General features: G+C 34.1%; 1 protein-coding gene across 1 annotated transcript; it reads right to left on the bottom strand.

Annotated features, from left to right (window-relative positions):
• Positions 1-8388: 8388 nt before the first annotated feature.
• LOC128175883 (uncharacterized) lies at positions 8389-12751 on the bottom strand. The gene is made up of 3 exons (XM_052841747.1): positions 12673-12751; positions 8625-10582; positions 8389-8532 (listed from the first exon to the last, which is right to left on the bottom strand). Exons 1-3 carry the CDS (start codon positions 12687-12689, stop codon positions 8441-8443), a joined length of 2067 nt encoding a protein of 688 aa, XP_052697707.1. The 5' UTR covers positions 12690-12751; the 3' UTR covers positions 8389-8440.
• Between the last annotated feature and the right edge of the window lie 963 nt (positions 12752-13714).

The following is a 13714-nucleotide window of genomic DNA, read 5'->3' as shown; positions in this document are numbered from 1 at the left end:
TTAGTTACTCTGGTTTTGTGTAGCCATTTTGGGTCACCTTTAGTCTGGGAATTCTGTGTCATATATGAATTCTACATGTAAATTCTTTTCAACAAAATTGAATGAAATAGTAAAGAAAAAATTACATATTTACAGAGTTTTGTAAGGGACTATATTTTGTGGTGTATATTTTCATAGCTTAGTAGTTTTAAAGTACCGTAATTTTAGCTTTCTCATTTTGGGTGCAGACCAAATTTTCAGATAGTTTTTGCATTGGGATATCTTCGTGTTGTTTCAAAAAACATATTTTAACAATATTTTTATCGAAATATATCATTATTGGCATTTTTCACTGATATTTTATACAAGTCAAGAAAAAATGAACTCCAGTTTTCCCCTAAACTTAGCTTATTTCATGCCATATCTCAAAATTTACATCATAGACCCATACTTTTGGTTTTATTTTCTGAATTTGTAAGTTTCTTTTGACAAGTCTGTCATAATTTGAGAAAACGTTTGAGACTTTTAGATAAATTTATTGCATGTTGAATCATTTATAAATAAAAATAGTGGGGTTTTTCAGTACAAAAAGGTCAAAATAATAATTAGGTGAAAAAATTGCAAACCTTTTCTTTATGATGATTTTAATTTTATTAATTCTTAATAATGTAAATTTGTGTATGATACAAAATTATACAGGGAAAAGCGATTTATGTGCAAGGTGCACTTACACTGCAGAAAGGTAATATTAAATACACCGTAGCACCGAAAGGAGCATATAGATCCCAGAATTTTGTTTTGAATTTTGATTAAGCCATTTGTGAAGATGTTAAAAAGTACTGTAGAAAAAACATAAAGACTTCTGATCGCAGGATCCAACGTCCTTAATCTAGCGATATATATATATATATATATATATACAAAGAAAAACAAAAGGCACACAGCTCTTAGACAATCACGAATTTATGGCTTCCGACGATATATTATAACGTGGTGATTTTATGCATCCATTAGACTTCTAAAAATGCGAAAATGATTTATTAATTGGCATTTTATGTTTCAAATGCTGTTCATCTGATAAATATAAATATGAAATTTTCATGAATTTATTTCCCTCTCTCGTTTTGATCCAGTTGGCACGATACCGAAATCAAAGTCAAACACAGCAAGGACCAGGATTCAGAACGAGTCATTTCAAACAAAGCTCGGTCTTTAAATCGAGCGGTGGTGGCCTAAGATACATGTACCCCTAATACAGTGTCTCTGACAACATTATTTACTCTGTTCAATAAACTGATGCTTACACAGTTGCTGCTTTATACAGGGAACACTACAGTGACGTCCTCAAAACTCCGTTACGACACTACAGCTCATTTTCCTCATCTTGGTCATTTCTATTTTTTAAAACACAGTTCAATAAAAGAATAAAATTTGTGCAAGTTCTGAAAGTTTGAACCTTTTTACTGTTCGCGATTGCGTGTCACAGATGTTCCGGAATTTTGAATTCATGACATATAGACTTGAAAATTTTAATTACATCAAGTGATTTTAAATGACAGCAGTTGTCAATGGAATTGGATGCAATTTCATAGAAAAGGTGCATGTATTGAGGATAGCTCTTGCACAAGGTCAAGTACATGACATATAAATGTTTACTCTTAATGGGGCATGGTAACGATATTTGATCAAAATTTAAACAAATGGTTTGCAAGCTTGTTTTCTTTCCAACAGAACACAGGTGTACTGTGGAAGCATTAGAATTCGTGTTGGCTCAGTTTTTGTGGAATTTGTGAATTTACATCCTCGACGAAAACTAATGAAAATGATTTAGTTTTCCTACTGAAACTAAAAACCGACGCATCCACGAAATTACATCCCCACGAATAAGCAAATTATTGACAATCCACGAAAATGGCCCCCACGAAATTAAATGATTTAGTTCTTAACTGGTAAATGTCCAGTTATGCAAATGTTGGGTCGGGGGAAGCTGAAGGGTCGGTCCTTTGGCCAATTATTTTCCTATATAATGGTATGCCAGAAGGCCTTAACGTACGCTACAGTCAGACCATTTGCAAATGGTGCCTTTCAGCAACATCAGAATCAGACGCCCAAAAACTCCAGACCAACATAGATACTATGTTATCATTTTTTTCGTTGGGTTTGTGATAAGCCAACATTTTCCTGGTTTGTTGGAACCTAATTTCGATGGTAGCAAGTTCGGGATAACTTTTAACAAATATTAAAACCAATGCTTATATATGCGTATAGGTGATGTAAATCAGTGGGCAAGGGCTACATACAAAAGTCAGGTATATTGTTTCCCACGTTCAATGATGATTCCACAGTAAACTAGGCAATTTGGTAAGGGGATGAAGCATGTTACGTCAGTAACAGGCAACAGATCACGTGTGGACAATATGTTTCAATGTCTGTAATGGCAGTCACTGTAACAAGGAGTATGATAAACTAGTGTTATCTTACACAGTAATTAAACCAAGTTGCCATCATCAAGAATGCTCGCATCATACCAACACTGCGACGTACACGCCATATTCACCAGCTTACATATCAAACACCAACTTGCAAGAATGACTATCTCAAACACTCGTTTTTGGGACTTGATTTTAATCAACTCTCTTACACAGTTAATGTCTGGTAAACCGGAAGTGAAACAATGTTTAGAACTAAGCACAAATCGTCATCACTGACAAGACTTATTTCTTCAAAATAATGCACAAATCCGATGTAATGTATGCTGAAGCATTGATTTTCAAGGACACTTATTTATAAATACCTTGAAAGTAGTCAGATTTTAAATGTTACCACCAATTTTGATATCTTTTGTAGTCGTTTGTATTTCGACGCCAGAGTTCAATATAGTCTCCTTTAACCCGATGCTTGGCTGTCTACGTAAATCTCCGACAAGCAGAGAGATTGTCGGAGATTAACGGCGATAGCCTAGCGTCTGGTTGAACGAGACTAGAGTACAATATTGCCTGGAACCATAAAATTTTCCAAAAATATTTCGATACTGATACATAGTTTGATGGAATTCTATCTTAAAATATCATAAAACTTGATTCATATGGGATTTTCTCGAAATTCTTGTCCGAGAATTCTTATGATAAAAATGTGCATAATTCAAATACAGATCAGAAACTTCTTGCCATGAGAAATAATTAACATATCGTTGATTCTGAAGTAAATAATTCGATAAAATCAACTCCCGTCAGTACATTGATTCTTATGAACCGATAAAAAGAGAGGAATAAACTGCCCACAGATGTAGGGATGACAAGCGTACTCGAAACAGTTAGGCTCGTGTGTTTCGTCGTCTTGACCGAGTGAGTAACAACATATTTTAGATTTTTACATATTTTGATGATAACATAACATGCGCAACACCAGCTTGCCAAAACATCAGTATTAAGTCTGTAATGTCGAACACTATTAAATGCATTTTCAAAGTCCACAAGTTTTCTTACAGTTGTCTCTGCCACTCTGTGCCATGCTCTGGACTATATATTGCGGAGTGCAAAGGTCTGGTCAGTACAGCCTCGATGCTTCCTGAAAATAAAGCCTCTCCATCCTCAGTACGTCATCAACAGCACCAGTCATTCTTCGAATGATTATCTTGGCCTTTATCTTACTTAGCACTGACATTTGAGTAATTTCCCTCAAGCTGTTGCAATCACTCAGGGTTCCTTTCTTTGGTGTCTTGTTTTTGTTTGTCATCTTGTGCAACTAATCTCAAAATCGCATAGAAATTAGTGTCATCCTTTGTTTGCGATCCAAGTTAAATGTTCTGCGATCCACACACACCAATAAACTTAATTTTCTCGGAGGATTCTTTTGTTTTCTGAACAAGTTTCATACTTTTTTGAAGAGATACGGTTTGTGAGAATCTTGGTTCTGTTAATATAAAATGATCTGCTTAGGACATACTTATACGCTGATTACCGTATACATGTACCCGGTAATTTGCGTGATGATCTGATTTTCTCTTTTAAATTGCAAAATATTGAATTCACAAAAATTATATCCTGTATCATTTTCTATAAAACACTTTTAAAATCGCAAAGTAATGACAGACGCAAATTCAAAATGCGTCATATTTCCCCTATTTTCGCAAATTTTGTGACACGCAAAAAAAATAGATATACGGTATGTGATGATCAAGATCGAGTGTTACCTACCGACGAAACAAAATTTGTCCAGTTAGATACATTCGTTGTACAAACGGGTTTTTTTTCTTTAAGATCAATGTGAAAAATGAAAACGCACAGTAATTGCATCATAAGATTATGAATACCTCATGGTCATTTAAGAATTCTGAATAAGAACATATCTATTTTGACATCTCTCGGAACTGGCTATTGGCAATAAAACCCACTGTTTCAAAATTTTACGAAATCATTATTTAAATTGTAAACTTCTAAAGACATAATTCTGGTTTTGAAAACAGTTTTTGATTATTAGAATTTACTTGCAATCTACATTTTCGATTCTGTTTTTTACTTGCTTGTATTTAGTATTAATTATGAAATATAAAAATTCATTTACATAATATTTTTAAAACAAATATAATTGGTTTAAAAAATCATGTAAACAAACAATCTGTAGCATTACAAATGTAGCTTTTGAACACGAATTTTAAATACTCTTTATTTAGAACAATAATAATATTGTTTCCCCTGGTTTTATCTATTGCAGGTCAGTGAGAAGGCGAAATTTAGGATTCCTCATTTTTCTTTAAATGTTTCCTCAAGATATACCTTTATTATGTTTCACTTTAAAAAGGACTGTTTTATGTTTGTACAGTCTTCCCCCAATATTTCATAAAATATCCGGATGCTTCCTTTATAATTTTGTACATTTTACGGTCGATATCAAAAATTAATTAATAGTGCGTGTGAATGTTGATCTGAATATTCTAAATGTATACATTATATGATACCTGGCCGGGAACATCAAATGGTTTTCAATTTTGCTGTGATAAACTTGACTTTCTTTGTGATAATCATAAAATGACCGTATCATAGTGTACAGGTCTTTGTATGGGGTGATAATCCAGGAATATCCCACGTGAAATCACGTGTAACAGAAGTGACGTAATCCCATTTCGCTGATTGACGGGAGGACGTGTGTACAGTAGTAGTCGTGGAAAAACAATGAGGTACGGCTGTTTTGTAAGATAACCTACCCACCCATCATTTTGAGTAAGATTCTTTACCTTAGTTCTTATAGTCGACATTTTACCATCCAATACTGTGATTGAAACGAGATTTTTACATGTGATATGAGAAGATTTTTAGAGGGCAAAGCTTTTAGGGCTACTGGTTTTGAAAAAAAATCGTTGATTTTTAATATTTTCAGAGAATTTGCTGTCTCTTTTATTTTATTTTTTAAGGTTTCTTTTTTACCCTTTTTTACAAACATGTTCCTGTAGAACACGCTAAAAACGAAGTGCCAGGGAATGGCGATTTTGCTTCGTTATAAACCTGATTTCTTACATCCGTAAGCTTTACGATATGTTGAAAACCCTCGTGTAATAAATAATTATCATTTTACTGTAAGCGTCAATTCATCATAAACATTCGCTATACGCATGTTTAACTGTACTAAAGTTTCGTTTTCGCATTTAGAATTCCATGAAACCTGATTTATTCGATCGGTGAGGATAATTTGTAAGAAGTTTGGTTGAAATTGGTACAGTGGCTCTGGCGAAGATGATGATTGTGAAAATGTAAAAAGTTTTTGATAACCACGACGCCGGCAACTTTATATAGACAACGAATAGTTTGATCAGAAAGGCTGATTGAGTCTTCCGCCCAGGTGAACTAAAAAGCGAATGAAACGAAGGAATAATAATTTTACTCTGCCTACACATTAATTAATCCTTCATTGAAGGGACTTACACACGATTTGAGCTCAGAATTTTCATTTTTTTTTAATTCCATTTTAAGTATCTAGAATGGTAAATATGGGTTTTTAATGATTCGTCAAAGTTTGAAAGTTTAATATCGAGTTTCAAGCAAGATACAGATTTAAAAATTCTTTGTTAGGGAAAGAAAGCTAGAGTCCTGTTATTGTTTTCATGTGTGTGATATTGGTACATGTACATTGATACTGATATTGTGCGAGTTTCAATCAAGTTAAGCCTCTTTGGTTGACATTATTATTTTTGAATATATTGAATCAGTTTATCATGTTGGCCATGAGTCATTTGGTCAAAGAAATGGTAATTTCTGTACTTTGCATTATTTGTAAATAAATATAAGACGAGCTTTGTTTACTTAACAATGTTTTTTTTCTATGTATCTCATTTGTAACTTGATTTCTCGCATTCAATTTTTTGTCAATCATTCAAAATGCACGTTAACAATTTTAAACATAAAAAATAGAATTTTGATCTCAATTCGTGTCTATGTTTCTTTAATCGTCATGACCTGATTCCTATGATTTAAATGGAAAGTCTATCGAGTGTTGGTACATAACAATGCCGACTTGCTCACGGCGTGTCGCAATTTTTTTTAAAGAACGAGTGCACTTAAGCTATAGAGAATGGACCCTTTTTCAGTGTCTTTTTGGCTTAAAATATCAGATTGCCTTTTTCGTAGTATTTAATCATTGATGGATACTTCTGATTTACATGCACGCTTAACTTTACCAAAGTATTAAAATTTGCATACATTTTAAACAATTTAGCATTGTTCAATGCCTATAAATAATCTAAATTCATTGCTAAAACGTGTTGATTCTTATGGTTTGAATATCAATAGATTTAATGCAATATAAATATGCTTCATTTGAATCTTCATTTTTCCCCCTTTATACCGGGGCCCATAAGTGCACTCGTTGTGTTTGTTATTTATCATTCAATGTTAACGTTCCCTCTGAACAACACAGATGACTACGATGTATTAGTGAACGAAGTTCTTAGGAGTAAAACATATAAATAGAAATAACTTTTTAAAAAAAATACAATTTTGTTAATCTAAGAAAAGTTTTAAAATTGTTGAATAATTCTTTGCGGTTTGATAACAAGATGCTTGAGGAACAAGTACATGTAGTGTTTGCATTTGGCAAAAATCAACATTCCGCTCTTGTTTTTACTACAAACATTTGTGATATATCCCGCCTATATTTTTAACAGTCGCTCAACATTCTGGGGCCTACATGTACTTCAAGGGTGCTATCCAATAAATACAAAAGACTTTTTCAAGGTCAGTGGTATTGAAATAAAGAGATAATTAGTTGTTAAATCTTACTGCGATTTAAATCTAACACCACGTTTGGGTATTTTTTTCCAGAATGAGATTATTGATTTAATGTTTACTGGCATTATGTGCTTATAAACTGTTGAATACAACTTCGCTAACATCTAGGTTCTTGCATTGATAGACTCTAATCAATATTTAGTTGGGTTTTTTTTTTAAATCTGTGGGGCTTAATATTAAAATTTGTGCTAACTAAATGTTCAGCGTCTGAGAAAATAAATACACATGTGCTCTTGTAGCTGTAAGTGAACAAAGATAATATGTTCCTAAACAGGTGTCTTACTTGCATAGGAAATTTAAATGTAATTTTTGGCTTGTAATCATCCGTAGAAAAAAGGCAAATTATTTTTTGCTAATTCATTTCTTCAAATAAATCTATGTGAATAAACAAGGATCAGCTAATTGTATATGTGGTAGAATCATATATGCTTAGTTGGTGGTACTTTTATAGGGTTGAAAAATAAAACATACTTTCAAAAAGGTATGTGTGTCGTTTGGAGTATGTTTTACATGTATGATACATTTTCATTCTATTAATACAGATTTTAAATAATTTTTATTGCATTATTTATGCAATGATATTTTAATGGTATAAATATTTCTACGATTACACAGTTTTCGCAGGTATGGATCACACCACTTTCTAAAAAGATTTCGATAATTGATTGCTGAAAAAGTATCAACACGGCAATAATGGATCTTAAATTACACAGCAGAGTAAAACATAAGGTAAATTTGTTAAAGAACGTAACATTTCAGTTAGTTGTTAAATTGAAAAAAGTCTAATTCACTTCTTAGCTGTATTTCGCAAGCAAGACATACCATATAGATCACACCACTTTGTTATAAGCTTTTGATAACAAACTGCAAAACAGTCTTAACACGGCAACATACACTCTGACAAGTGAAATGGTGTATTCTTATCATAGGTCTTAACATACAACAGCCGCAATTTAACTACACAGCAGAGTAGTACATATGTTAAACTTGTTAAAAATTTAACAATTCAGTTTGTTCACCAATATAATGATACATGTTTAACAGTCTGATTCAACTTATAGCAGTCATTTCGCCAAAAAAAATTATAGGAATCATTGTTCACAGTGTCGTCTTCGTTTTCTGAACAGCTAGAAAAAATCGTCTGGGCTTTCTTTCAAAATGATCTTTTCGTGTTGTTTTGTTCAATACAGCGGAACAACTACCATCAATATTGTTATCAGAATAATTTTTCGAAGAATTCGATATTCGTTTGTAGCCCCAGAGTTGCTTAAACCTGTATATAAAAAAGAAATTTAATGAAAAGAATTGACATTAATTTAACTTTGCATACGCATACCTCAGTATAAATCTAGTAATATAGAATACCTTTGTATTTGTCTTTGGATTCTAAAAATACCATTCCCATTCCATTTGTGTTGTGAAGGTCGATGTGGCAATGGAAAAACCAGGCACCAGGATTGTCAGCTTTAAAACGAATAATAACATACCCACCCGTGGGAACGATAATCGTGTCTTTCTCAGGAGGATAATCCAACTGAAGACCAGGAATATTGTTATCTGTCCAACTACTGTTAGCCCATTGAGCCTCATTGCAGTAGCTTTTGTTACCTAGACATTCAATATCAGTGGATGACAGCAAAAATTTCCCTGTTGATTCATCATAGGTTCCAAATCCCATTTTCACAACATAAAAATAATGACCGTGTAGATGAACAGGGTGTGACCACCCTCTCCCAATACCTAGATTAGTTAAGACAAACTGATAAACCCTGTCAGAAGACAATTCAACGTTGTAAGTGCAGCTACATATTTTGTCCTGTCCACATTCACTAGTTTTACAGGGCGTAGTTAGTGCCGCTTCGTTTGTAAGGATTGGATAGGTAGGAGATATAAATTGATGTCCATTGACTGAGCCTGGTGTGTTTCCTGGCTCTCCAGGAAATGCAAAATTAAAGAAAAGTGTTTCGTCGGCAGTTACAACTTCCTTAAACTTCGACGAATATTCGTAGCTGTTTGCTTGATCAAATTTTAAACATTTTAGATTAGTGGATGTTGGATAATAAAGGTATGGGCAGTTAAATATCATGCATGGCTTATTATATGTACAGTGACCCTGTCCGTTATCTCTGTCCTTCGTGGTTTTTGCATTCCCTTTATACCGAATTAACGCTTCTGCTGCATGATATTCTGGAGGATTTTTCGTTCTAAGGTCTTCAATACTTTCGGCTACTAGAAGATAAATATCTGGGTCCTGATTTGCTAAAAATGTAAAGTCGTACCTCTCGCCGGGATGAATGATAAAGGATTCCACTATCAGATCTCTGCTTTCACTCCCAGTGCCACGAACTATTTCAAAACCGTCCGTCGCACGGATATTCAGTTCGTGATGACCTTGAACATAAACTCGAAATGGATACAAGGTGGCTGCACTGATTACACGAAACCGATATGACCGTCCATGTTCTACTTCAAACATTTCAAGGGGCGCTCCATTGTGGTTCAACGCATTGTTATAACTGTAAAAGCGCCCTTTTCCATTAATCAAACCAGAATGCATATGAAATCTGCTAAAATTAGCGCCATCAATAGACTTGGTTGGTTCAATGTATGTTTTTTTATCTTGATTATAGACACCGTTAAGCATTCGCTGATACAAGGCCTCTGGTTCATCATCATGATTCCAGTCCTGAATTATAACAGTAAATCCGACTTGAGGCTGTGAGTAGAACTTATATCTTGGATATATTATGAGTCCTCCATATAATCCCATGCTTCGTTGGTCGCCAATGTGTGCATGGTAAAAACTGGTTCCATGTGGCTGAGCTGTAAATTTGTAGGTAAATGTACGTCCAGGTAAGATAGGACTCTGGCTGATAAAGGCAACACCGTCAGATCCTGGAGTTCCTTTTTGATGCATGCCATGCCAATGAATCGTAGTGGAATCTGTGTGCATTAAATTTCGAACATGGATGATCATTTTGTGATTTTCGTATGCAACAATTTCAGGACCAGGAAACTTTCCATTGATAGCTATAACAAGGCGAGATCCATATCCATCACACGTTATAACCTCTGACATCTTTTCATCAGGCATTATACTTGAAGTATTATAAAAACGAAGACGCCCGTTGGTAGGTAGAACTAGTAAGGGAGGGTTTGTCGTCATCATGGTAAGCCTGTGTTCAATTGTCAGTGAACATTCACACGTTTCATCGTTTTCTCCACATGTCCCTGGTTTGCAGGTTGGTCCATTTTCTGGACTGAGCCACCAACCTTGTGATGTACACTTTTTCACAAAAAGAAGACAAAACAGAAACCTTAACCTGAAAAATGGTCCCAAATACATCATATAAACATCCGCAATTGAAATATATTTAACAGAAAAGAATGTACGAAAACTGTAATCCCAAAATGCACTTGAGGTTTTTGTAATGCTATCAAACGTAGTTTTTTAGTTTAAATAACATGTCTTAAAAATTGGGTCGGCCAAGTTAAAGGCCCCTCCCTCAAGAAAAAAAGAAAACAAACATAACACAAGAAAGGAGAACAAAAATAAAACAGAATTTAAGCTCATTAAATTCGGTATCCTATATTTTTCATTTATCAGGATTTTTTTATCATTTGTACTGGAAATGGACTTTAATGGTAACCTAACAACAAAACTTTATGATAAACGCGATAACTTAAATTTTTCTATAGTCAACTTTCGTACTTATATAGCAATACTAGTATATCTTCATCACCTGCATATGGTGTTTTTGTCTCTCAATTCATTCGATACACAAAGGCATGCTCTCTCTATGAACAGTGTCTAAGGCGAGGTAAACTACTGACAAACAAGTTGATAAAACAGAACAATCAACTGTCTCGTTTGAAATCATCTTTTCGTAAGTTCTATGGTCGATACAACGATCGTGTCGGCAAATACCATATCTTCCACTGGGTCGCATGTTGACTAACGTTTTTTATACTGATTGGTCTAAATATGGGGGGGGGGGGGGGGGGGTTGTATTCCTTTTAACGTCAATTTCACTGTTGAATTCCCGCGTAACTTAGCAACAAAAAATAAACTGGAAGTACTACAAACATGCAGATTTTATGTACATTTATTAATATACGTCTGATAAAAAAAACTAATAAGGATTGAACTGAAAAACTTTTGACAATTATGAAGATTTTCCTTGCATAGAACCCCTTGTATTATTTTTACGGCCGACATTAAATTCCACATGCATCGATTAGACAATTAACTTAGATTGTTCATCGTTTTACCGTAGTATTAAGGTTGTCCACGATCAGATCAGAAGGGGGAGATTTCTAGTCTCGGTGTTTTGATTTCTTAATCGATGACAGATTCAAATTAGCAAATAGTAAAGAAAATAGATTTTAAAAAAGACACATCGTACAGAACTCTTTATAATTATAATAATTATACCCGGTATCTCATTTCTATATTCAAACTTTGTCGGCTGCATAGCGATCGATTTCAATTTGCTCCAAATGTTATCAATATATAATGATGTTGCACAGAGAAGTGTTTTTATTTCGATATGCACGCTGCATTTTGATAATTAATCGATGAACAATCTAAGTTAATTGTCTAATGATGCATGTGGAATTTAATGTCGGCCGTAAAAATAATACACGGGGTTCTATGCAAGGAAAATCTTCATAATTTATTCCCTTTTCATACCAGAATTTGATAAAAACTGGTTTGTTATCCACTTTTATATTAGAGTTATACCACACAAGAATGTAATAAAATTTGTTTTTAAAATACGGAGAGTAAGTAAAAAATTTCATATAACAGGTCCAACCAATCAAAACATCTTTCCAAAAGGCGTTGTTTTCTTTTAACAAACGATCAAACACAAAACTATCTCCAAAATCATACAATTTCTGTAAAATATCATCTCCATTGAGAGCATAGAATATACCCATCCATGGTGTATGTAAACAAGTTAAGCTTTTAATCCATGTAGATTTTAGTGATGTAATAAAACTTCTAACATCTACCATTTTTATACCCCCTGACAGCGCCATGCAGTCTTCATGACACTTTTTTTTTTACTTTGGATAAAGGCGTAAACGTTATAGGCTGTTAAAAGAAGAAAAGAACCCATAAGGTAGTGTTTGCCTTGGAACAATTACCAGTCTTCATAAAACAGAATAGTGGTAACTTTATAAGTATTAAATTTAATTTTTAAACAAATCAAACCTAACTCTGTTGATTTTCGGGTAGAAGACGACGCATCTGTCAGTATCTAGAAAAACTAGCACTAAATTGGCAAAATAATTCGCGACATTTAGTTATCTTTGAAAAGCAAGTAGTGTATTGATCTTGCCCCTTTAAGTAAATATACTTTCGAATGTAAATTCTTGAATTGCGCATATCAATAAAAACATAACTTACTGTGTGAATGCATGCATCTCAAGATCAGTGCATCAGAACAATGCTCCTTAGTGTCTTAGCACTAGGCTGACAGTGGATAAAACAAGGTAGACGTTGCGAAAAGCGTAATAGTTGCATAATTATCTGGATGACTCATTGGGAATTACCTAGCGCATTTCCAGGTACAGTCCAAGAATATGCGCAGTTATCTCAGGGGCACCCGGTTTGCACTTTCGGGAAAATCAGATTTGCATATACTCAGTTTTAAAGTTAAATCCCCACTTTGCATGGAAAATTCCCAATACAGACACCCCTTGAAATCCCCTTAAAATTGTCCGATTGAATAAGTCTCCCCCAGCTCCCTCTTTATTTCTTCTATATAAACCTTTAGAAAATTGACATCCACTTAAAAATGGACCCAACCTCGAAGGGGGTGTCCGTTCATCCACGAGAGCTTGAAACATCCTTAAACCTCCCCAATCTGAAGCCACAAAGAGGACACTAGGAGGCCCAATAGTGGAACTAAGATTTCTAATTTCAAATTTCAAACAGCCCTTTGGACATTTGTGTTTTTTCATTTATGTACATAGACATTAAAAGTAAGAGCCTAACAATAAAGACTAAATCTTGTCCTATAACGTCATATTCTTCTTTCCTATCTGCAGACGAACAAATCAGGTGTGACAAAGTTTTCAGTAGTACTTTACTAACATAGTTTATTAGTTGCAAAAATGCAGCCATTTTGTAAAACTGCGACCAATTTAAGAAATTAATGATAAATGATAATTCTAGCTCGATGGCTGATATTTTCATCGGATTGACATGCTCACCGTTATAAATTTTTCATAAATCACACATGTACATTTTCTTGGGGGCGTATTAGTCGTTCCCGTAGAAAGTGAGCCACACGAAACGCTTGTTTAAACTTGTAACACCCCATTTACTAAAAAAGAAGAATGTAAATGACTTTTATATCATTGTAAGACTACAGTACCAATCAGACCCAACCTAAACCCCAACTAAACCCTGGGTTTACTTTTGGAAAATTTGGGTCTACTCGGGG

Source organism: Crassostrea angulata, chromosome 3 (genome assembly GCF_025612915.1).
Source record: "Crassostrea angulata isolate pt1a10 chromosome 3, ASM2561291v2, whole genome shotgun sequence".
In the NCBI taxonomy this organism is placed as follows: domain Eukaryota; kingdom Metazoa; phylum Mollusca; class Bivalvia; order Ostreida; family Ostreidae; genus Magallana; species Magallana angulata.
The sequence above is the reverse complement of the archived record's forward strand: the minus strand, read 5'-3'. Positions and strand labels throughout refer to the sequence as shown.

What these genes read in the sequence shown, in the direction of transcription:
- LOC128175883 (XM_052841747.1), bottom strand. An exon ending in ATCCAAAGACAAATACAAAG is followed by an intron (nt 8,533 to 8,624) that starts GTATTCTATATT and finishes TTTTATATACAG; the next exon opens with GTTTAAGCAACTCTGGGGCT.